This window comes from Malania oleifera, chromosome 8, assembly GCF_029873635.1.
Source record: "Malania oleifera isolate guangnan ecotype guangnan chromosome 8, ASM2987363v1, whole genome shotgun sequence".
Taxonomy (NCBI): Eukaryota; Viridiplantae; Streptophyta; class Magnoliopsida; order Santalales; family Ximeniaceae; genus Malania; species Malania oleifera.
Genome location: NC_080424.1, coordinates 98,816,607 through 98,839,106, shown reverse-complemented (window position 1 = coordinate 98,839,106; position 22,500 = coordinate 98,816,607). Strand labels below are relative to the sequence as shown.

The 22,500-nt window shown below is 35.1% G+C and overlaps 1 protein-coding gene across 1 annotated transcript; it reads left to right on the top strand.

Annotated features, from left to right (window-relative positions):
- Positions 1 to 8,355: 8,355 nt before the first annotated feature.
- Positions 8,356 to 12,775, top strand: LOC131163092 (probable ubiquitin-conjugating enzyme E2 18). Its single transcript, XM_058119808.1, has 6 exons — positions 8,356 to 8,525; positions 8,652 to 8,755; positions 8,900 to 9,002; positions 9,846 to 9,909; positions 12,157 to 12,245; positions 12,350 to 12,775. Exons 1-6 carry the CDS (start codon positions 8,496 to 8,498, stop codon positions 12,443 to 12,445), a joined length of 486 nt encoding a protein of 161 aa, XP_057975791.1. The 5' UTR covers positions 8,356 to 8,495; the 3' UTR covers positions 12,446 to 12,775.
- Positions 12,776 to 22,500: the final 9,725 nt, after the last annotated feature.

Here is a 22,500-nt window from a genome sequence, read left to right as displayed (position 1 = left end):
TCGCTCGAGATCATACATGGTGCAAAGCGGGACAGCTCTATGTATCAAGCCGTATACCCCTGCACCGTCAAACTCCCCTAAGTCAATGCAGAAAACTCATTTGCCTTCGCATCTCGTACGAAAGCCGGGAAGTATCTGTCAAAGAACACCTCCTTAAATCAGCTCCACGTCATCTCCTCAGGACTAGCTCTCTGCTTCTCCAACAGATTCACCGCAATCCACCATCAACCCGCTTCCCCAGACAGCTGGAAGGTAGCATAAAGAACTCGTTGCCTATCCGTGTAGTGCAGGACCTCCAAGATCCTCTCAGTCTTTTCCATCCAGTCCTCTGCTGTCGTCGGGTTAGGTCCTCCAGAGAACGTCGGAGGATGCATGCGCGTGAACCTCTCAATGGTGCAGCCCGCAGTAGTAGGAGAGCGCTCGCGTCTCCTCACACTCCACCTGATCTCCCGCAATACCTGCCTCGTCAAACCTCGAGACACAGAAGGAGACTCATAACTCGTAGTCTCCTCGGAGCCACTTCCCAGGTTATTATCCTTGGGCTCCATTCTGCAACACAATAGGAATCTATCAGTATCCCTATATGTTGACCTTATGGGTCACGCCCGATTTTGATTATGACAAATACTCATTGTATCTAATAAGCGTTTGAGGTTTTGTGCAGGAACTAAGGGTAATAAGATCAAGATGTGCACAAAGCAAGAAAAGCTTGAAGACCAATTTATAATTCAGCATTGTAAAATATTTATATTGGTCTGTAATAGTAAGTAGGTATTTGGTTTGTAATAAGCTCACACACATCACATGCATGATTTACTATGTAAGCTCAAACAAACCATGAATAAGAAAGACCTTAGGGTGTAGTCGACCAACACCGGACTCTTTCGGTGTCTTAAAATTGGACCCCAAGTGACCCTAGGACACACACACTTTCACCTATAATTGTTAGGCACTTGAATAGGGCTTGTTTGCTTCAATACGGGATCGAAATGCACACATGATGCACTTTCGGTCGACCAACCAATCCAATTCATTTTGGCCTAGTCGACCGAGACACCTTGGGTCAAATTTTGACCACCCGGTCGACCAGCGAAGGTAGTTCAAAAGGCCCTGGTCGATCGAAACTCCCTTAGGTCAAAGATTGACCACTCAGTCGACCGAAACTGGTAGTTCAAAAGACCCTGGTCGACCGAAACCCTCCTGGGTCAACAGTTGACCATCTGGTCGACCGAGAACATTTGTTCTCCAACTACCTGGTCGACCGAAGGGTCCTCGGGAGGATTCCCAGCGGTTTGGTTGACCGAACCAGGCAGTTCAAAATGCCCTGGTCGACTGAACCTCAGAAAATTGAGGAATCACCCTCTCCTGGTCGACCGAGCCTTCAGTTCAAAAGTCCCCTGGTCGACTGAACCATATGAGACTTGGTCGACCGAAACATTTCTGGTCGACCGGACCTCTCGGGTTGCCCTGATTTTTTTACCTCAGTTAATATCTTTTAAACAGGGTTAAAATGCTTTAAACATCATTAAACTTTTCTAATAATACCCAATAGGTCCCCAACGGTCATATTTTCTCCTATGCCTATATATATGAGATTATTTGAGAAAATTAGTAAGAGATTAGGATATGTAATTAAGAAAAATTCTCTGAAAAACCCAAAGTTTATAATACTCATTTATTGAGTCTCCAACACTTATTCTTACCAGATCTTCCACTCAAATATATTTTGTAAGTGTGATTTAAGTGTTGTTGTTTTCTAGGGTTGCTCTCCCAAGTGTGGTAGTTGTTTGTAACAATTTTAATTGAGAGCCAACCTAAGTATTCTTAGGGGACTTTGTTAATAAGTCTCTCCTAATAAGACTTATATTAAACTTCCAAGTATTGCACATTCATTGCAATATCTTGTGTAGTTTGTATTTGTTTTTGGATTGCAAAATCTCTTCAAAACATTTCCAAATATCTTGTGGGATTTATCTTGATATAACTTTGAAAAGATATTTGTTTATGTGATATTGATCTTTGTTGCAATATTCATTGACCTACATATTATTTTCTGAATACAAAGATTAGATATCTTTTGCAAACCAAACATATACATTACTAGAGCATAATACGATTCAGAAAATCCGCTCATTGTAATACATATATATTTTGTTTGGCTAGTATCTTTGTATGAACATCTTGCCTGAATATCTTGTGATACAAAGACTGCTTGATTGACACTCTCACGTACGCATTACATGATAGTAAATTTATTTGAGAGTAGACATCATAAACCACACTGAGCTTACATATTAAATCATATTGTGGTGTTTGTAATTGCTCGTATTTGGGTACACATCTGCTTTACTTGAAAGCATACTCATTGTACCATTTGGTTGTATTTTATATACTGTTGTATATTCTAGGCACGGGCCTAAAGAGGGAGACTAGTCCTGGAATAGTCCCAGATTGACTTAGACCCGGTTAGGAAAGTTAGGTGCGTCATCCTGTTAAGGCGTGTAGGTTGAGGTCAGCCCTGCTAATTGACCTGGTTAAGGTTAAGGTCAGCCCTGTGTTAATTTGACCTGGTTGTAAACGGTGCCGCTCCACCCTTAAGTGAGCTATTAGTGGAATCCTCCTACTTGCGAGCTTGAGGCGGGGACGTAGGCACAGTTGGCCGAACCTCGATAACATATCGTGTGTTTATTTACATTTCTACACTTTACATTTACCACGCGCATATGTTATTATGTGAATGACGCGCTTAACTTAAATTTCCACATATCTTTTATATCCGCGCATTTGGAATTATATAGACCGACCCTAGGTTGTTTTATACGAGTATTTTATTTAACCTAGGTGATAAATTTGAAAATTCTAATTCACCCCCCCTCTTGGGAATACACCAATTCCAACACTATAACACATACAGTTAACACAATGATCTATACTAATCATGTTAACTACTTCCTACCAGGTCTAGGCCTGTCCAATCACACCGACACGAAAGTTATCAATGATCAGCCCTGCTTTTACTAGAATCATCACCCCAGGAAAAACAAAGAATACCATCGATAATTCCTGGTCTAGCAACCGAACAACCCTCAACCAACTCTACCCATATCCACATCCTATACTATGGTATGTACTCATAACTAAGCCTAACCAAGTCTATAAGATCTAGTAACCTGGTTAGCTCTGATACCAAGCTGTCACTCCCCGAACCCCGAAATGAGACCGAGGGGTGAGATTGTAACCTAACCTGTCCCTGTATCATACAAATCATCACAAATACAGTACAAAGGATGAGGGTCCGACGCCGTGGGGTTCCCAAGCACCCTAAACACATCCAATCATAATCATATACGCAGTGGAAAAATGTCATCTCTATACAGATGCAGTACCATACCAGAGTCTATACACGAGCCAAACACAGTTCTATCAAAATGTACAACCGGGTGCCCAAATACGACTCAAAATGGCAACCCAACAAAATTACAGTCCTAACACTTACCTAGCGCTAAACGCAGTACCCCGGCCACTACGCTCCTTATACCAGGACGCTAATTCCGGTTACTCGAAGGACCTGTAAAATGTACGTACAGCAGAGGTGAGACACCTCTCAGTGAGGAAGAACACAGGTTATATCGGTGTGTGGCATTTAAGTGTTATCATGATACAACATACACGCAATTAAATGCATTCCAGTACTAATTTACACAGTGCATACACGCACACATACGGCGGCCATTTATACGCAACCCCGTCACAATACATACACATGCATGTTCATATAACCAAACAAACCACGCTCATTTGATAATCTAAATCATGGTTTTCCAAACAAATATAGTTTAAACAAAGTCAAGGCAACGACCATCCAAATATCACAGTATAAATCACACATATACTCGATTTTCAACAAAACCCGGAATTCAGCCCGCCGCCGCCTTTTTCCCAAAACTATAATAATGAAAAACTCATAGTTTTCCTCGTTAGATCCCCCCAAATGAGTAGCCAAAACACACACAGGACCGTAGACCACAGTTCCACCGAGTCTAATTTAAAAAATAGCCAATATAAACATAGTTCCCCTTACCTTAACCCCGTAAGCAAATCCCAAACTCCAAGGTCCCTAAACAACGAATCGAGTTCCAAAACCTACAAATCACAGTATAGAATATGTTCACAAGACAATTACCTACGAATCTACCGAATCAGAATTGAAAACCGAGTCTTACCCCGATTTTACGCCGAAACCCAAAAAACTCCGAAATGAGATTCCGATCCGTAGAAGTTGTAGAGAATCCTTCCATGATCCTCGTGGTAGCTTCCGTTTTTTGATTCCATCAACGATCAGCAAAGAATTCTAGAGATAAGGAGTAGGGAGAGGTTTAGAGAGAGAGAGAGAGAGATAAAAATCTAAGTTTGCTTAGCTTGGAAGAAATGAGAATTTCCTTTTATAGCCCTTTGACCAGGGCAATTTCCAATTTTGCCCCTCTCTTAATATTTAAACCCATTTTTCATATTTCGGGTTCTTACATGACTAGTCCCCAACTCCCATGGCATTGTACCGGCGCTAACTGGTGGATCCACACCCTTTGCCCTGATCTTAATAATGAAAAACCCATAGTTTTTCCCGTTAAATTCCCCCAAATGAGTATCCAAAACACACACAGGACTGTGAACCACAATTCCACCGAGTCATATTTAAAAAATAACCAATATAAACATAGTTCCCCTTACCTTTTCCCCAAATAGCCAATCCCGAACTCCAAGGCCCCTAAATAGTGAACCGAATTCCAAAACCAACAAATTATAGTACAAAATATACTCACAAGACTGTTAACTACAAAACTACTGGATCAGAATTGAAAATCGAGTCTTACCTCGATTTTACGCCGAAACCCGAAAATCTCCAAAACGAGATTTTGATTCGTAGAAGTTGTAGAGAATCCTTCCACGATCCTCATGGTAACTTCAGATTTCCGATTCCATCAACGATTGGCGAAGAAATCTAGAGAGAGAGAGTAGGGAGAGGTTTAGAGAGAGAGAGAGATATTTGAAGTTTCTTAATGAAGAAGTAATGAAATTTCCTATTTATAGTCCTTTGACTTGGCTCAATTCGTCGACGAAATGGTGCCTTCGTCGACGAATCTTTCACTGACTTCGTCAACGAATCGGTGGCCTCATCGATGAATTTAGCATCTCCGGTTTTTCCGAGACTCCTCGGCTTCTCCTCGTCGACGTAAAAGACAAAGGCTTCGTCGACGAAATATGACTTCATCGACGAAATCTGCCAAATTCCCAATTTTGCCCCTTTCTTATTTATTTAACCCATTTATTACGGTTCAGGTTCTTATAATATCAATATATAAAATGTATAGACGATACCCATTTCTCTATTTGGTTCATAACAAAAATAAAATTTTTATATAAGATTCTCATAGGTTGCATGAAATTAAAATTTTCATATTTTGTGAGCATTGTGAGCATAAAGATAAGAGTGTCATATTTTTTAAAATTTTATATTCCTCAAAATATAAAAATTGCCATCATATATGGCTTTCTAATCACCAGTTAAATGTAAAAATAAATATCATGAAGAATTTAAAAAAAATTAAGGGTCTATTTAATTATGGAAAATATTTTTAAATTTAATTTTTAGTTTAAAAAAATATTTTAAAAATAGTTAATTTTTTATTTTTTAGAAATTTTTTCTAAAATAAATAAATAGTATAAAAATTTTGACATATTTTCTTGTAGAAATAGTTTTATTTTTTATTTTTTTATTTTTTAAATAATTAAAAATGACGTTCTTTAATTTTTTAAATTCATATAGAAAAGGTAACAAATTTTTTTTTTTAGATTTCTAACTCTTATTTTGTTAATTAAGACTTGAGAGCATGTACTCATATATTAAATTTTGATTTGTGAATTCAAATCCAAAATTAGTGATAAAAAATATTAACTTATATAATTTAATTTTTTTAAAAAATTACTTTAATAATTATTTAAAAATCTAAAAATTACAAATAAAAATTATTTTGACTTTTTAAACAAAATATTTATTTTCTAACTATTTAATATGAATCTTAAAAACTAGAAAATCAATTAAATTTTTTATAATTTTCAAAAAATAAAAAATAAAAGTATTTTCCACAATATTTTAATGGTAATATTTAATGAAATAGTAAATTCCAAATATGATTTTCCTACACACTTTTTTTTATTAATAATAAGGTTGTATTTATATTCAGTTTCGTATTAAAATAATATATTGTTTTAATTTTACATTGTTATAATTGATCTTAATATTTGAATTATCTTATAATCATTATATATTATGAAAGAGCAAATAATATTTGAATTATCTTATGCAGAAGAATTTATTACGCAGAAGATTTATTTTTCGATTTATCATTTTTAAAAATATATATATTAAAAGAATTTATTTTCTGATTTATTACGTAGAAGAATTTATTACATAGAAAAATTTATTTTCCGATTTATCTTTTTTTTTTAAAAAATAAAATAATATCTTTTTAAAAAAATAATTCCTGAAATGACACATGACAAATCTCGCTGTTTCAAATAGCAAAATTACATCAGGATTATTCCGAAATTTATGTTCCCAAAAAAAAATATTATTTAATATATTTTAAAAAAAAAAAGAAGATAAATCAGAAAAAAACTCCACGCAACACACCTACCCAAAAAAACCCTATTCCTCCAAAGTAACCCTCCTCTCCCCTTTTCCTTTTTTACTTCTTTATCCTTTTTATTTCCTCCTTAGCTGAAAGAAGCCCCTGCTAGCGTGCCTACTGCCAGCAACCAAGAGGACACACTCTTCTAGCGACCACACATACACCCACGGCTACACGCATGTTGAAGCCCAACGCATAACTGCCAGCACACTCTTCACTTGCATGCAGCCCATCAAGCCCAATGTATGGCTGAGTCCTCCTTGTCATCTTGCATGGTTCTTCACACAATTTTTTATTTTTTATTTTTGTTTCTTTTTGTTTCTCCTTGGAATTTTCAAAGATTACCCTGCAGTAATTAGGTACAAAAACTCATAAATTTTATGACAAAGATAAAATAAAAATTCAAATATTATGAATTGAATCTAATTTTTAAATATTAAACATAATTAGGCATTTAATCAAAATTTTAACATTTAATGAATACATTTAAATACCTAATTATGCATTTTTGACGCGTAATCAATAGACCTAAATTAACCCAATTCTCATTCAAAGACCCCAATAGAGCACAATCTTAAACACAAGTTCACTCACTACTCTTCAATCTATAATTCCTTAATAAAATTTCATCCTAACCCATTAGTTGCCAACATCTTTATTATCACAAGTTCCAAAGGTTGAAAACACTCCTCCTAGGGCTTGATATGCCTCACTAAACCTTGATACAGATCTACACTTCATCCTTATCCATCGAAAAACCAAAACTCCTTAAGATTGCAGAAGATTCAACACTTGATTCACCTAAGCGAACTCTTTCCAATGGTCGACCTTACTCTTCAAATCTATCAAGAGTCTTGAGACCCACACCAATTTAGTCCAAGGAATCTTCATACCTAAGATGTCATTTGAATGTGATTCTTTTCTCAAATTTTATGTTTGAGATACTTCCAAATACCTATAACTTGGAGATTAATCTTGCTTCTCTTCATCTACGAATAAGTTCATATTTGTTATTTTTTACTTATTAGGTAAATTTTGGATAAAATATTATCAATTATAGTGTTGTGTTTGAGAGCTTGATCTTGGGTCTTGTATTTGAATTCTTTTACATTTATACAAAATTCAATACAATTTTTTTTTTCACACCAAACTAAATCTAATATCTAAACTCGAAACGGCATGTAAGACATTTAAAAATGAATACTAAAAATGCTATAAACAAGTTAATTCTTATCATTATTTTTTCTCATAATTAATTTTTTTTTAATTTTTATTGTTATAATTTTAACAATGCCTTAAGAAGTAAATTCCATGAGCTTGTAAGCTCGTAGCGCACTAGAAGAGGAGTTTTTTTTCTTGAGAAGGATTCTTCTTATTATTGTTTATTTTCTTTTTCTGCTTCTATTATAATAACTTATGCAAAAAAAATATTAATAAATTATTAATATAATATAAATGTGTAAAAATGGCATGACCCATTACAACTCATTGTAGTTTTAAAAATAACAATAATTGATATGAATAAATTAATTTACAGCTCAACATCACAAACATTTATAATAAGTCAAACCATTCATAACAAAGCAAAGGCCCATAATTTTCTTATATTTAAACATTTGCCCCCTTCATTAATAATAAATCACATTCACCTCCCCAAAATTTTCTTATCCAGCCTCCAGACCACGCCACTAAGGAACCGTCCTTTTTTAAAGTTTACTCTTACGCGTGCCTCTGCGATTCCTAAAATCTCCGCTGCTCTCTCCCTCTCTCCTCTCTTCTCTCTCTTGGTTTCTTCTGTAAGAAGACATGACCAGCACCTCTGCCCCTTCACGCAAGGTTTGGATTTGTCTCTCCGCTTTTCGTGCCCTTAATTTCTTTTTTTCTATGTAGTCTTTTATTTTCATTGTGGCTGTGGATGATGATGTCGTTGTTGTTTTAACCATGAAATTCGGTATTGTTTAGTCTTTGAGCAAGATCGCGTGCAATCGACTCCAGAAGGAGTTGGTTGAGTGGCAGGTCAATCCTCCCACTGGATTTAAGCACAAAGTTACTGATAATCTCCAAAGGTTTTAATGTCTCGTTTTTTGTTTTGATTCTGCTATCTCTTCTTTTATTTTGTTTTGTTTTTTTCTTTTTCGTTTATTTTTTAGAATTCAAGGGGTGATTGTAGAACTTAGTTTCGATTTGATCTGTGTTTGATGTGTCTGAAGGTGGGTAGTCGAAGTCAAGGGGGCGCCTGGTACTTTGTATGCTAATGAGTCGTACCAGCTTCAAGTTGATTTCCCTGAGCATTACCCCATGGAAGCACCGCAGGTATAAAATGTCATCCCTACTCCTATTTTCCTTGCTTGTTAGTCACATTGAGGAGAAAAAAAGTTATTTGTTGCTTTTTGTCAGTGAAATTTGAAAATAAAAATGAGAAGGATAAATTGCAGAGTTAGTCATTGAAGCTTCAAAATGAAAATGGAAATTTGCACGACTGAAAATTGGTTAATAGATATTGGCTGACTTGACAAGCTCATGATTAGGATCTATAAATTTTTATTGCCCCTCTAAGTTTCAAAATGACCTTAATATGAGCTGCACTATAGGGGATGGAAGTTACACTGAGGCGGTAGAAGTGAGATTGAGAGGACAATCATAAAGGGAGAACAATAAGATTGAGAACAGTTAGATTTGGGAGTGTTGTGGCTTTTCTTTAGCATGTATAAGGTGATAATTTACAAGGTCTTGGTTGTCAGTTTGTTATGTGGACTACCGTCTATTAGCCCATTTTTTAAGTGGTTGATGATATTGAAAGTTGGTTGCTAGTTCAAAGATTTGAATGCCAATATTTAAACGTCAGGACTAAGTGCAGTTGAACAAAAATGTCTATTAGCCTCTTTTTTTTTTTATGGTCAAGAATGACGATGCAATTTGGTTGCAAGTTCAAGGATTTGCATGCCAATATCAAAACATCAGTGTTTGAAGGGCGATAGAGTGAAACTTCAAGGACTAACTGGCAATTTAACCAAAATGAGGAAAAAAATGGGAAAGAATGACCTCAATTGAGCTTAATTTAGTGTGTTAGGATCAACAGTCTTCAAATTCGTAGACATACCATTCTTCTAAAAATGGTTGCAGTTTTCATTTGATTTTCTTTTACTGGTTTGGCAGGTGATTTTTCTTCCTCCAGCTCCTTTGCATCCTCATATATACAGCAATGGGCATATCTGCTTAGGTAATGTTGCAAAAATTTTTATATCATGCTTATATATATGTGTGTGTGTATGTATGTATTTATATACTGTGCAATTTTGTTTTAGTATATCGAGTAGAGTTTACAACAAAACATTAAGTAGATAGAGACTCTCGAAGCTATAAAAACATGGTCATATATGTGATATGATCGGCAAGGCAGGCCTTGTAACAGGATGACTTGTGCTGGAAAAGTCACATCTGTTTGCTTGGTTCCTGAAACTGCAATATTGGATAGGCATTTAAATATGGCAATACTGGTTCATTGTTCTTCTTTGTTGTCCATGCTGCCGAAGTTCATTCTTAGCCCTTGAATTCAAGGTTATTTTGATGCTTTTGGAAAGTTTTACCTGGGAAGATTATTTTTGGCATGCTTTTGCAGAGTCTGAACCTCATTTTTCTTATGTATATCTTAGGCATTCTTTGATTAGATGTTTAATGTATATATTTAATGAAAGTTTAGATGCTGGACTCCTAATACTTATGATTTGTGCTTAAGAAAATTAATTAGCCATTGGAGACAAAGAAGCCAGCATGAAGTGATGCACATAGTTGAATATGTTAACAACCACGAGGTCCACGACACCTTCTCACCCTTATACGCATGCATGCACGCACGCACGCACACGCACTCATGGATCTTTAAACATTGTCATTGTTATCTGGCCTCTTATGCCCTTTATTTTTCCCTTTTGTTAGGATGGTAATTCTAAAAACTATGCTTTATAATCCCCTGATCAAAGTTCTACAATTGTTTTTGCATGCAGCATTCTTGTGAGGACTAGCTGTGTGAACGCCATAATGTTATGTTCAACTAGTTAAAGAAGAATTTTTTAGCTTCCTGAATATTTTAACCTGTTACATGATTTTAAAGTATCATTGAAGTATCCAAATACTGTTTGCTTCAACTTTTGAAAGAAACACTTATTACAATGTCATGGATATTATGTTGCCTCAAGAAGTTAAAAAGAGTTCTTTTACATGAAGTTATTTTACATGAAACATCATAGATGTTCTGATAAAATGTACAAAGTACAGAATATAATTTCAAAGAAGGTCAATAATAAGAAAATAAAATCTTATTGTTACTCAATACTTTTCTGGGGGCAGTTTATGAAGGGTGAGTCTGTTGGTCAAAAGCAAGCCCTGAGACATGAACCATGAAATTGCATCCCATCTGTGCACCTCAAATCGAGGTGTGAGATTTTGTTTTTATAGGTGAAACGTGAGATGTTGACAATAAGTCCTTGATCACACGTGAATTTCAGAATGTGGAACCTTGGGCTTTTTAAGTAAAGCATCTTGGGGTTGCTACCTGGCAGAATCTTGTTGGCTTCCGTCATGATATGATGTAGAAATTCAGTATAGTGATCAGTGAATGCCTTTTATTCATTAATGCTTTTTCACTGTGCACTTGGTTCAATGAAATTTTAATGCATTCTTTATTAAATTAGACAATCCCAATTCAGACACATGGTTCACACCATTCGGGAAGTGTGGGTTTTCATTAACAATTTATTCCCCTTGCATTTGGGGGAAAATTCTTCATATGAGAAAGACGAAATGAAAAAACAAGATCAAATTGGAGAAACACTACTCCTTTTTCATCTCTCCCCTGCTTTTCAGTGAAGGGGTCATTGAGTTTTCTGTGACTGTCATGCCAAGCCACTGGTTGGTAGCTGGAGGAAAGAAAAACCGTAAAATATTCTGATTATTTTTCTTATGTTTTCTGATTCTTCTTCTTTTTTCATTATTATTAAAAAAAAAAGAAAGATATAAACACAATTTAAGAAGCGAACAAAGCACCACTACCGCTGCTGCCAAGGCTCTTGTTGGAGTTGGCTTTATGACTCCTTTTCAGTCGAGTTATAGGAAGAAATTAGGATTGCTGTGAAGTACCAGGCTTCCTATAACGTATACATTCAGTTAAATCATTCTTTCTCTTTGGTACATTACACTGTCTATGTTGCAAGTTCCAAAAAGAACATAAGTTCCTAATTTCTTGCTTGGCAACCAGATTAAGTACTCTGAAACTTAAAAATAGAGTTTATTGTGCATTGTTTTATAGCCACCTATTGTGGATGTGTGACTTTCACTAGTTTCAGTGTCTCAAAGCAGTAAGAACTCACTATTTTAGAACTGCATAATTCAATGTGGTCGTAGGGGCAAGTACTGGTACCTAATTGTTCTTCCACAATCTCGTCCAATATTCTAGCTGTTGTTGTTGCAGATATTTTATATGATTCATGGTCCCCGGCCATGACTGTTAGTTCCATCTGCATCAGCATTCTGTCCATGTTATCGAGCTCAACTGTCAAGGTTTTCATCGGATTAATCAATTCATCAAGCTTTTAGTGTTTTTGGCATTCTGTTTCTGTAACTAGTGTTGGCGCCTTAACCTTGCGGGTTTTGTCCTTGTGCAGCAACGCCCTGCAGATAATGATCGCTACGTGAAAAATTGTAGGAACGGAAGATCTCCTAAAGAGACAAGGTGGTGGTTTCATGATGACAAAGTGTAACGAGAATGAGCAATTGCCAAGACACTCAACCCAGCATCCATCCTCGATGCACGGTTGAGAAGATCATTCCTTTCCGAAATAGGTAACCTGGGATTCAAGAAGGGTCTCAAACTTCATTCAAATTGCCGAAGGAAGAAGATATTTACATGCTGCTGCTGTAAGGTGCGTGTTAAAGTTGTCACGGCATGCTCTCAAGGAACATGTGAGGACCAAGGCATGGACTGGTTTTATTCTTTTCTCTAGACGCTTGTTAGTTTTATGTGTAAGCATTTTAATGCAGAATTGAAACATGAATTAAAAAGGCAAAAAAAAAAAAAATGCATGCATTAATTGGTGACTCGGAAAGGGTTGGCAACTTGCAATGAGCTAAAAATAATAATAATAAAAAATGGCCCCAACCAGAATCTGGAATAGAAGAGTTGAGATGTTTATGCATAATATACTTGTTATTAAGAAGTGCATTAAATTAATTATAGAGCCAAATTTTAACTTATCTTGTGAAAAGATGTAAAATTTTTGGGGGAATCATGATTGCTGGCAAATGATTGGTAGTTGCTGCTAAAGACTTGTCTTCATATGGTGACACATATATAGGATGTTTAGTAGGAAAAAAATGAATGAAATTTGATTTCATTCTTTTTAATTCCATTATATTCTTATGTACAAGACGTGTAATTAGTAGTTGGTATGTATTTGATGGGCATGACGAGACAAAAGGGTATGAGAAATAATTAGGTTTTTTGGAATTAATTCAAGATTCATTTTTCTTCTGTGGAATTTAATTCAAAAAGTTTACCAAATAATTTTGCAAATATAATTAATAATTAATAATAAGGGAATTCTAATCATTGACGAGCCACACTGGACCCTTCCCATTCGGTCCTAGATGCAGTAATACAGGTAAATCATGAGTCTAATGGCAGATTTGATGCTGGAAATTGTTGCGCTGTAAAGGCAGTCAAAGTAGACTGGTTTAATTATGCAACACAAACTTTTATTAATCTGATAATGCAGAGCACTAACGCTTCATCCTTGTTATTTACAGCAGACGGTAAGTAAAACGGGTGAATGAATATTCAGAATATCACAAAATGTCAAGGAAGATTGCGGCGTATTGACCTTCCTAAGAGAAGAGAGGTCTTAGTATCAATATTTTTTTTTTTGGTTGTAGTCGATGGTTTAATTATTTGTAAAGCTAATTTTGTAAATTTTCATACTATCAAAGCAATTTTAGAGATCTTAAAGAGATCAACAAAGCATATTAATTTTCAAAAATTAGCTTGTCAATTTAGGCTAATACTCTACATCCTCTAAGAAAGTTAAAAGATTCATAAAATTTGTGATTTGGGAAAGTATCTGGGCACCTATATTAATTTTGGAAGGAAAAAAATCAATATTTTTAAGAGTTTGATGGGGAAAGGTTGGTGAAACATTGAAGGATGGGAATCAAGACGAGCATTCCAAACTATTCAATGATCGCATTTGAATTTCCAAATTTAGTATATAAATTTTTTGGTGACCAAAATAGAGATTTATGGTGGGGATGAGCTTCTAATAGGGAGAGAAAAAATTTGTAAGATGGGATATTTTGTGCAGGTCAAAATCACAATGTGGTTTGGGTTTTAAAGAATTCAACACTTTGAACCATACTCTTTTAATGAAGCAAATTTGGAGATTACTCACTAGACCTTTTATCTTATGGTCAAGACTTTGGAAGTCGCTTTATTTTCCATCTTCAGCTATTCCGGATGCTAAACGTCCTAACTTCACCTCTTGGGGATGGAGATGACTCTTTAAAAACATATGCTATATGAAAAAAAAAAAAAAAAAAAGATTATTTTTGAGTATTGGAAGGGGAAATACTCTTTGGATTTCAAGCAACTTCGATCACTTTCTATACCCCTTGATTCCAATCTCGGTTCAGATGAACCTAAATATCAAGGATTTGTGGCATGATAATAGAAGGGAATGGAAAATTGAGTTATCTCTAATGAAAATTTTAATGAAATTCAAAAGATCCCAATTCCCCTAATTGATAAAAAGGATATATGGATTTGGAAGTTTATTAAATTAGGGGATTTTAATGTGAAATCAGCATATAGATTGCTGAGAGAAGAATCCTCTAATGAGAGTGGTAGATCTTGTCATCTAGGAAATCAAGTGTTCAAGTTAATTTGGAAAATGGACACTCGGCCTAAAATGAAACTCTTTTTTTTTTTGGAAGCTTTGTAGAAATCTTACCCCTATTAAAGAGAATACAAGAAATTACATAAAATTGAGGAAAGTCTTTGCCCACTTTGTAAAGATTAGGAAGAATCGATTAGTCATCTTTTCTTTTCTTGGTGTTGGAGTGTCAAGCTAAGAAGGATCCAGACCGTCCATTCCTAAAGAGATCCAACGGCTGTTTTTTTGTTTTGGTTATAGGGGAGGGTTTTGTTGTAATTTACTCCTATTTTAATTGTAAAACAAAAACAGCAAGACTGTGAGTTTCCTTCAAGGCTTCAGAACAGATTCAGCCGCGTGAGAGTCCTGCGGAGCTGCAAGAGTCTTCCTTCAACCGCGTGAGAGCACCTGCAACCGCGAGCCTTCCACAGCCGAGAGATCCTTCCAGCTATAGTGCACGAGAGCGGGAGACAACGAGAGATGGGTGCGGCGTTGGGTGTCTCTAGTTTCCTGCGGAGGTTCACGCAAGGGTAAGTGAAGGTAATGCACAGATTTAGTTTTCTTGGGAGGGTTTTCTTTTAGGGAAACTAGGAAGAAGGATAGGAAGAAACCTAGGGTTATTCGCAGGTACGAAGAGGGGCTTTCTTGGGTTGTTCTTGGGCTGATTTCCAGAGGAGATCGGTAAGACAAGAAATGGTAAATTTGTGTGTACTTGTATTTATTTCCACCAATTTAATATAGTGTCTCCGGAGTTGAGTTTCTGTAGTGGATGTAGGCCAATTTTTGGGCCGAACCACGTAAATGTGTTCTTATGGATTGTGATTGTGGCATGTTTATGTTTGGCTGAATATTGGATTGGTGAACATATATTTTTCTTGATCAGGCTTAGCACACACACACGCGTCGAAATAAACAAGTTTAAATTTAGGTGTGATTGTGGTTGATGCTTGGACAAATAATCAGATTGTTATTGTGGTTTGTTTGGAATTAATTATAATCTGAAAATAGAATTAGCAATCAGCTGAATTACACAGAACAAGTGGTATCAGAGCCTGACTATGTGATGGGGATTGCTAGGTTTCAAATAGAAAAATTCACTGAAAAAAATGACTTTGGTTTGTGGAGGATTAAGATGTGTGCCATCTTGGTACAGCAGGGGCTTGAGGAGGCTCTTCTTGGAGAAAAGAAGGGAGCCTCCACTTCACAAGAGGGGAAACTAGGTTTACCCTCCACCGAAAAAATGAAGCCTGAAATCCTTCAAAAGGCACATAGTGCCATTATCTTGTCCCTGGGAGACAAAGTGCTTAGGGAAGTTGCCAATGAGGATACGGCAGCTGGAGTTTGGTCAAAACTAGAGAGTTTGTACATAACAAAATCCCTAACAAATAGACTTCATAAGAAGACTAGACTCTACACCTTTAGAATGACCCCTGGAACATCGATTGATGAACATTTAGATGAATTTAATAAAATTCTTTTGGATCTTGTTAATATTGATATTAGTATAGATGAAGAAGACCAGACAATTCTTTTATTGAGTTCTCTTGACTCCATATATGAAAATATTAAAGAAACTATGATGTATGGGAGAGAGAGGTTGACTTTAGAAGATGTGCAAGCTGTTTTGCACTCTAGGGAATTGCACACTAAGTTTGAGTCTAAATCAGGGTCAGGGGAAGGGTTAAATATGAGAGGTAGGTTTGAAAAGAGGAACAAGAAAGGAAAAGACAAGAGGTCTAGATCAAAGTCTAAGAGTAAGGCACTAAAATGTTTTGTATGTCACAAGGAAGGACATTTTAGGAGGGATTGCCCTGAGAGGGAAAATGGTGCAAATGCCACCACCTTTGAATCAAAGGGTAAGACAACTATAGTTTTAGATGGGTATGATAGTGCGGAAGTGTTGAATGTCTCTGATAGAGATTCGGGAAAATAATGGATATTAGATTCAAGATGTTCCTTCCACATGTGTCCATTGAAAAACTGGTTTGAGTCCTTTACATGCTTAGAAGGAGGTCATGTTGTCCTATGAAACAATAAGTCATGTAAAATACAGGGTATTGGGACTGTGAGACTTCTAATGCATGATGGGATGGAAAGAGTGCTAAGAGATGTAAGGTACATACCTGAGCTAAAGAGAAACTTGATTTCTCTTGGTAACTTAGATAAGACAGGGTACACGTTTAAGTCTGAAGGAGGTAGTCTAAGAGTATGTAGAGGTTCACTAGTAGTGATGAAAGGGGTGCTAAAGAATGGGTTGTACACCTTAGTAGGAAAGACAGTGATTGGTGAGGTTTCACCTATCAATCACAGGGTAGAAAATCAGGTTTCCTTGTGGCATAAGAGGCTAGGACATGTTAGCCAACAGGGCCTAAAGGAGCTGGAGAAATAGGGGCTCCTTGGAGATAGGAAACTTGAGGAATTGTCATTCTGTGAGGAGTGTGTCTTGGGTAAGTCTACTAGGGTTAGTTTTAATAAGTACACTCACACCACGAAACAGACTCTTGATTACATACATTTAGACTTGTGGGGGCCTGCTACGGTTTGTTCTCATGGTGGTTCTAGGAATTTTCTGTCAATTATAGATGAATTTTCTAAGAAAGTATGGGTTTATATTCTAAAACATAAATGTAATACTTTTGAAAAGTTTAAAGAATGGAAAACCCTAGTTGAAACTCAAGTTGGCAGAAAAGTTAAATCACTGAGAACAGACAATGGATTAGAATACTTGTCAAATGAATTTTCTTAATTTTGTAAAACTGAGGGCATAGCTAGACATAGGACTGTTAGGGATACTCCCCAACAAAATGGATTAGCTAAAAGGATGAATAGGATTATTTTGGAAAGGGTAAGATGCATGTTAGCCACTTCAGGTTTGCCTAAGACTTTTTGGGCAGAGGCGGTGACCACTGCTATATACCTTATTAATAGGTGTCCTTCCACAACTTTAAATTTTAAAACCCCTCAAGAAATTTGGTCGAGTAAGCCAGCAAATTATCAGGGTTTAAAAGTTTTTGGGTGCATAGTCTATGCCCACATTAGAACTGATAAATTAGAGCCTAGGGCTATTAAATGCATTTTTGTGGGATACCTAGAGGGGTTAAAGGCTATAAGCTCTGGGTTGTTTAACCTGGAAAACAAAAATGTATTATTAGCAGGGATGTAGTTTTTAATGAAACTAAAATGGGGGGAAAACTAGAAAATTCAAATGAAAGCGTTAGACACTCTAATACTAATGACCCGCAGCTTGAGGTGGAGCAACCCTCCACTTCTCATAGCCATTTAGAAACAGATGTTGCAGATTTTGAGAAGTAAAACTCAGAAACAGAAACCTTTGAATTAAGTAAAACTTACCTTCTAGCACGGGATAGGGAGAGGAGGGTCATAAGATCTTCTCAAAGGTATGGGGAAGCTGATATGACAACTTTTGCTCTTTCTGTTGATGAAACAGAAATTGAGGTGGAGCCTAGGACTTTTAGAAAGGCCGTGGATAGTAAAGAGGCTGAAAAATGGATTCTTGCAATGCAAGAAGAAATGGAGTCTCTAAACAAGAATGAGACATGGGTGATGGTACCTAGACCGGAAAAATAGAAACTCATATAATCTAAGTGGATCTTTAAGAGGAAAGAGGGAATCCCTGGAATTGAACCACCTAGGTATAAAGCTAGGTTAGTGGCTAAGGGATTTACACAAAGGGAAGGGGTAGACTATAATGAAATATTTTCCCTTGTTGTGAGACATAGTTCAATTAGAATTTTATTATCTTTTGTTGTTGTACATGACTTGCATTTGGAACAACTTGATGTTAAAATTGCTTTCTTGCATGGTACTTTAGAAGAAACGGTTTATATGCAACTTCCCGAGGGCTTTGATACGGAAATGAATAAAAATCATGTATGTTTATTAAAGAAAACCTTATATGGGTTGAAACAATCACCTAGACAATGGTATAAATGATTTGATTCTTACAGGATTCAAAATGATTTCTGTAGAAGCAATTGTGATGACTGTGTTTATTTTAAATCATGTGATAAATGTCATATATATTTGCTATCATATGTTGATGGATGACATGTTGGTTGCTTGTGGAGACATGGATATGTTAATTCAAGTTAAGTGCATGCATAAATTTGAATTTGAAATGAAAGACTTAGGACCTGTTAAAAGAATACTTGGTATGGAAATAACTAAAGAAAGGAATAAAAAGCTTCTCTACTTGTCTCAAAAGTCTTATATTTCAAAAGTATTAAAAAGATTTGGAATGAGTCATGTTAAATCTACTTCTATTCTTGTTGCACAACATGTTAAATTGTCTAGAAAACAGTGTCGTGAAACTGAAAATGAGTCACTGTTTATGAATAGAATACCTTATGCTAGTATGGTTGGTAGTGTAATGTATGCTATGGTATGTTCTAGACCTGATCTATCTTATGATGTAAGTCAAGTGAGTAGATTTATGAGCAAACCTGGAAAACCAAATTGACATGCTTTGAAACAAATTTTTCAATACTTATCTGAAACAAAACAGTAAGGATTAATATTTGGTAAAAAGGATATGCATTGTGAAATAGGATTAAAAGGATATGTAGATTCTAACTATGCTGAAAATCTAGATACCAGGAAGTTTTTATCTGGTATGGTCTTTTCTATATTAGGTAATGCTATTAGTTGGAAATCTCATATGAAGTCGGTGGTAGCCTTGTCTACCACGGAGGTTGAATATATTGCCATGACTGAAGCCTTTAAGAAGGCTATATGGATAAAAGGACTATGTCTAGAGTTAGGAATGTATAATGGAACCGTTACAATTTATTGTGACAATCAAAGTACTATTCATTTGGTTAGGAATCATGTTTATCATGATAGGTCTAAACATATAGATGTTAGGCTGCATTTTGTGAGACATATTATTTCTAGTGGAGAAATAGAAGTAAGAAAAATTCCAACGGATGATAATCTTTCGGATATGATGACTAAAGCAGTACCTAAATCCAAGTTTGAACATTGTTCGAACTTGGTTAACCTTGGAAGCTGTTAGTATTTGTTTTGCAGGAACCGCCATAAGAGATGCTAAGGAGGTGCAAGAGTCACAAGCTTGCCAAGGTGGAGAATTGTTGGAGTGTCAAGTTAAGAAGGATCCAGATCGTCCATTCCTAAAGAGATCCAGTGGCTATTTTTTTGTTTTGGTTATGGGGGAGGGCTTTGTTGTAATTTATTCCTATTTTAATTGTAAAACAAAAATAACAGGGCAGTGAGTTTCCTTCAAGGCTTCAGAACAGATTCAGTCGCGTGAGAGAGAGAATCTTGTAGAGCCGCAAGAGTCTTCCTTCAGTCGCGTGAGAGCACCTGCAACCGCGAGCCTTCCACCGCAGAGAGATCCTTCCAGCCACAGTGCACGAGAGCAGGAGACGACAAGAGATGGGTGCGGCATTGGGTGTCTTTAGCTTCCTGCGGAGGTTCACGCAAGGGTAAGTGAAGGTAATGCATAGATTTAGTTTCTTGGGAGGGTTTTCTTTTAGGGAAATTAGGGAGAAGGATAGGAAGAAACCTAGGGTTATTTGCAGGTGCGAAGAGGGGCTTTCTTGGGTTGTTCTTGGGCTGATTTCCAGAGGAGATCGGTAAGACAAGAAAGGGTAAATCTGTGTGTACTTGTATTTATTTCTGCCAATTTAATATAGTGTCTCTGGAGGTGAGTTTCTGCCGTGGATGTAGGCCAATTTTTGGCCCGAACCACGTAAATGTGTTCTTATGGATTGTGATTGTGGCGTGTTTGTGTTTTGCTGAATATTTGATTGGTGAACATATATTTTTCTTGATCAGGTTTAGCACACACACGCGTCGAAATAAACAGATTTAAGTTTAGTGTGATTGTGGTTGATGCTTAAACCAAAAATCAGATGGTTATTGTGGTTTGTTTGGAATTAATTAAAATTTGAAAATAGAATTAGCAATTAGCTGAATTACACACAACACTTGGGGTGCCCGGAAGTTTAGAAAGTTCGACTTCTCCTTCCCTTACAAACCAAAATTTAATCTGAATGCAAACTTACATTCCATCCCCAAATTCATTTCTAATTTCTATTGGAGCTTCAGGAGAAATTTTTTTATTTCAAAATGTAGGTCGAATGGTGTTGGAGTATTTGGAGAGGCAGAAGATTGATATAACTATAAAAAAAGAAAATATGAAAATGAAAACTATAAACGAAAATTAAAAATTAGATAAAGAAATTAAATGTCGAAAATCAGTAACATTGTTCGCTTAATATTTCTAAGACAAAAAAAAAAAAAAAAAACTTTGTTGTACAAATATTCATTTTTGTCCATTAAATCAAATAACATAATTAAAACAATAAAAATACAAAATATTAAAAAGTAAAAACATTGTAATAAAATGAAGAGTATTATGATTATTTTATTTAATTATTATATTTCATAATTCACTTTATAGAGACAAACTTATTGCACATAATAATTGAAAATTTGAAAAAATATTTTTTGAATGACTTTGCTTTTAAAGTTTAGAAAAATTTATGGATATTTTATTTTAGTTATGTTTTAGATTCAAATGATCATTTTAATTTAACTTCAAATGAAAATTGTACAAAATAAATGATTCAATGCACAAAAGTTAATTATGGATATTAAAGTATTCTATCAACAAATTTCCAAAATAATTGAAAAACATAAAATCTTGTTATCAAAATTTCCAAAAAATAGTTAAAATTGATGAAAAATAAAAAATTCATAATATAAAAAACATGTTTTCACGACATATTTCTTCATTGTATAGAACACAAAAATAGAAAAATAAAAATAAAAATAATATTAAACAAACTCTTAGAATTTGGAGATAATGCTTATTTAGATATTTTCGTGAATTAGGCCAACAATTTGTTAATTAGTAAAGAACTTGGTGTACACTATTTTCATTTTGACACTAAGAAACATTAAAAATGTCACGAGTCATACTCTAAATCTGACTATAAGTTATTTACATATTACATCATAATTCAAAATGAATGACATATAATACAAGACTGACTTCTCATCTACCAAGGATTGAGACAGACATCGATATACAACTTTATGGCCCGGGATAGCGTATCCAAGTAACGTTTTTCTTAATTAGCCACACTTATAGGACCATTAAATTTCTCAAGCCTTAATAATAACCCATCTATGTAGTACAAAAAAAAAAATGTGAGTTTTAACAGAAGCTAAAACCCAAATTATATTTGAATTGAGTTTAAAATAGTTTTATCTTGACTAAATGAATTTTTTTTTGCTTAATATGTTTTTACATGTGCCTAAAACATTAATATATGTCGTGTGAAACAAATGTAACATTATAATTAATATTTAAGTCACCAAATATTAAATTAGGATCTTAAAAGCATATTTTTTTGTTCAAATTTTCAAGCTTGGAGAAAATATATTATTGAGTGTCTAAAACATTAATATATGTAGTGCTTTATATGTTTTTTCATCTTGTTTTTGATTAACCATTTCATGGGGATCTTATTTATTTTTTATACACATCATTTTATCAGCAAAATATGATGAAAAAGGCGCAGAAAATTTAATCCATTTCATGGAGAACTTGGTTTTGATAATTATCGTGATACATTTTTCCTCCCAAATAGGAACCCATATTATATGGCACGAGTCAATTTTTGTTGGTATGATATTTATAATGTCGTAATTAAAAATTACAAAGTTTAGCTGGGTGATTATAAACGGGTGGATTGTTTTCAAATATGAAACAAAATTCAAGACATAAAATATTGACCTTTTTTAAAAAAAAAAAATTGACAAAAAAGTAGAATTTTTTTTCGAAGAAATCTTTTTCAAGATTTTAAAATGTAATTAATGATATTTTGAAAATGTCACATACA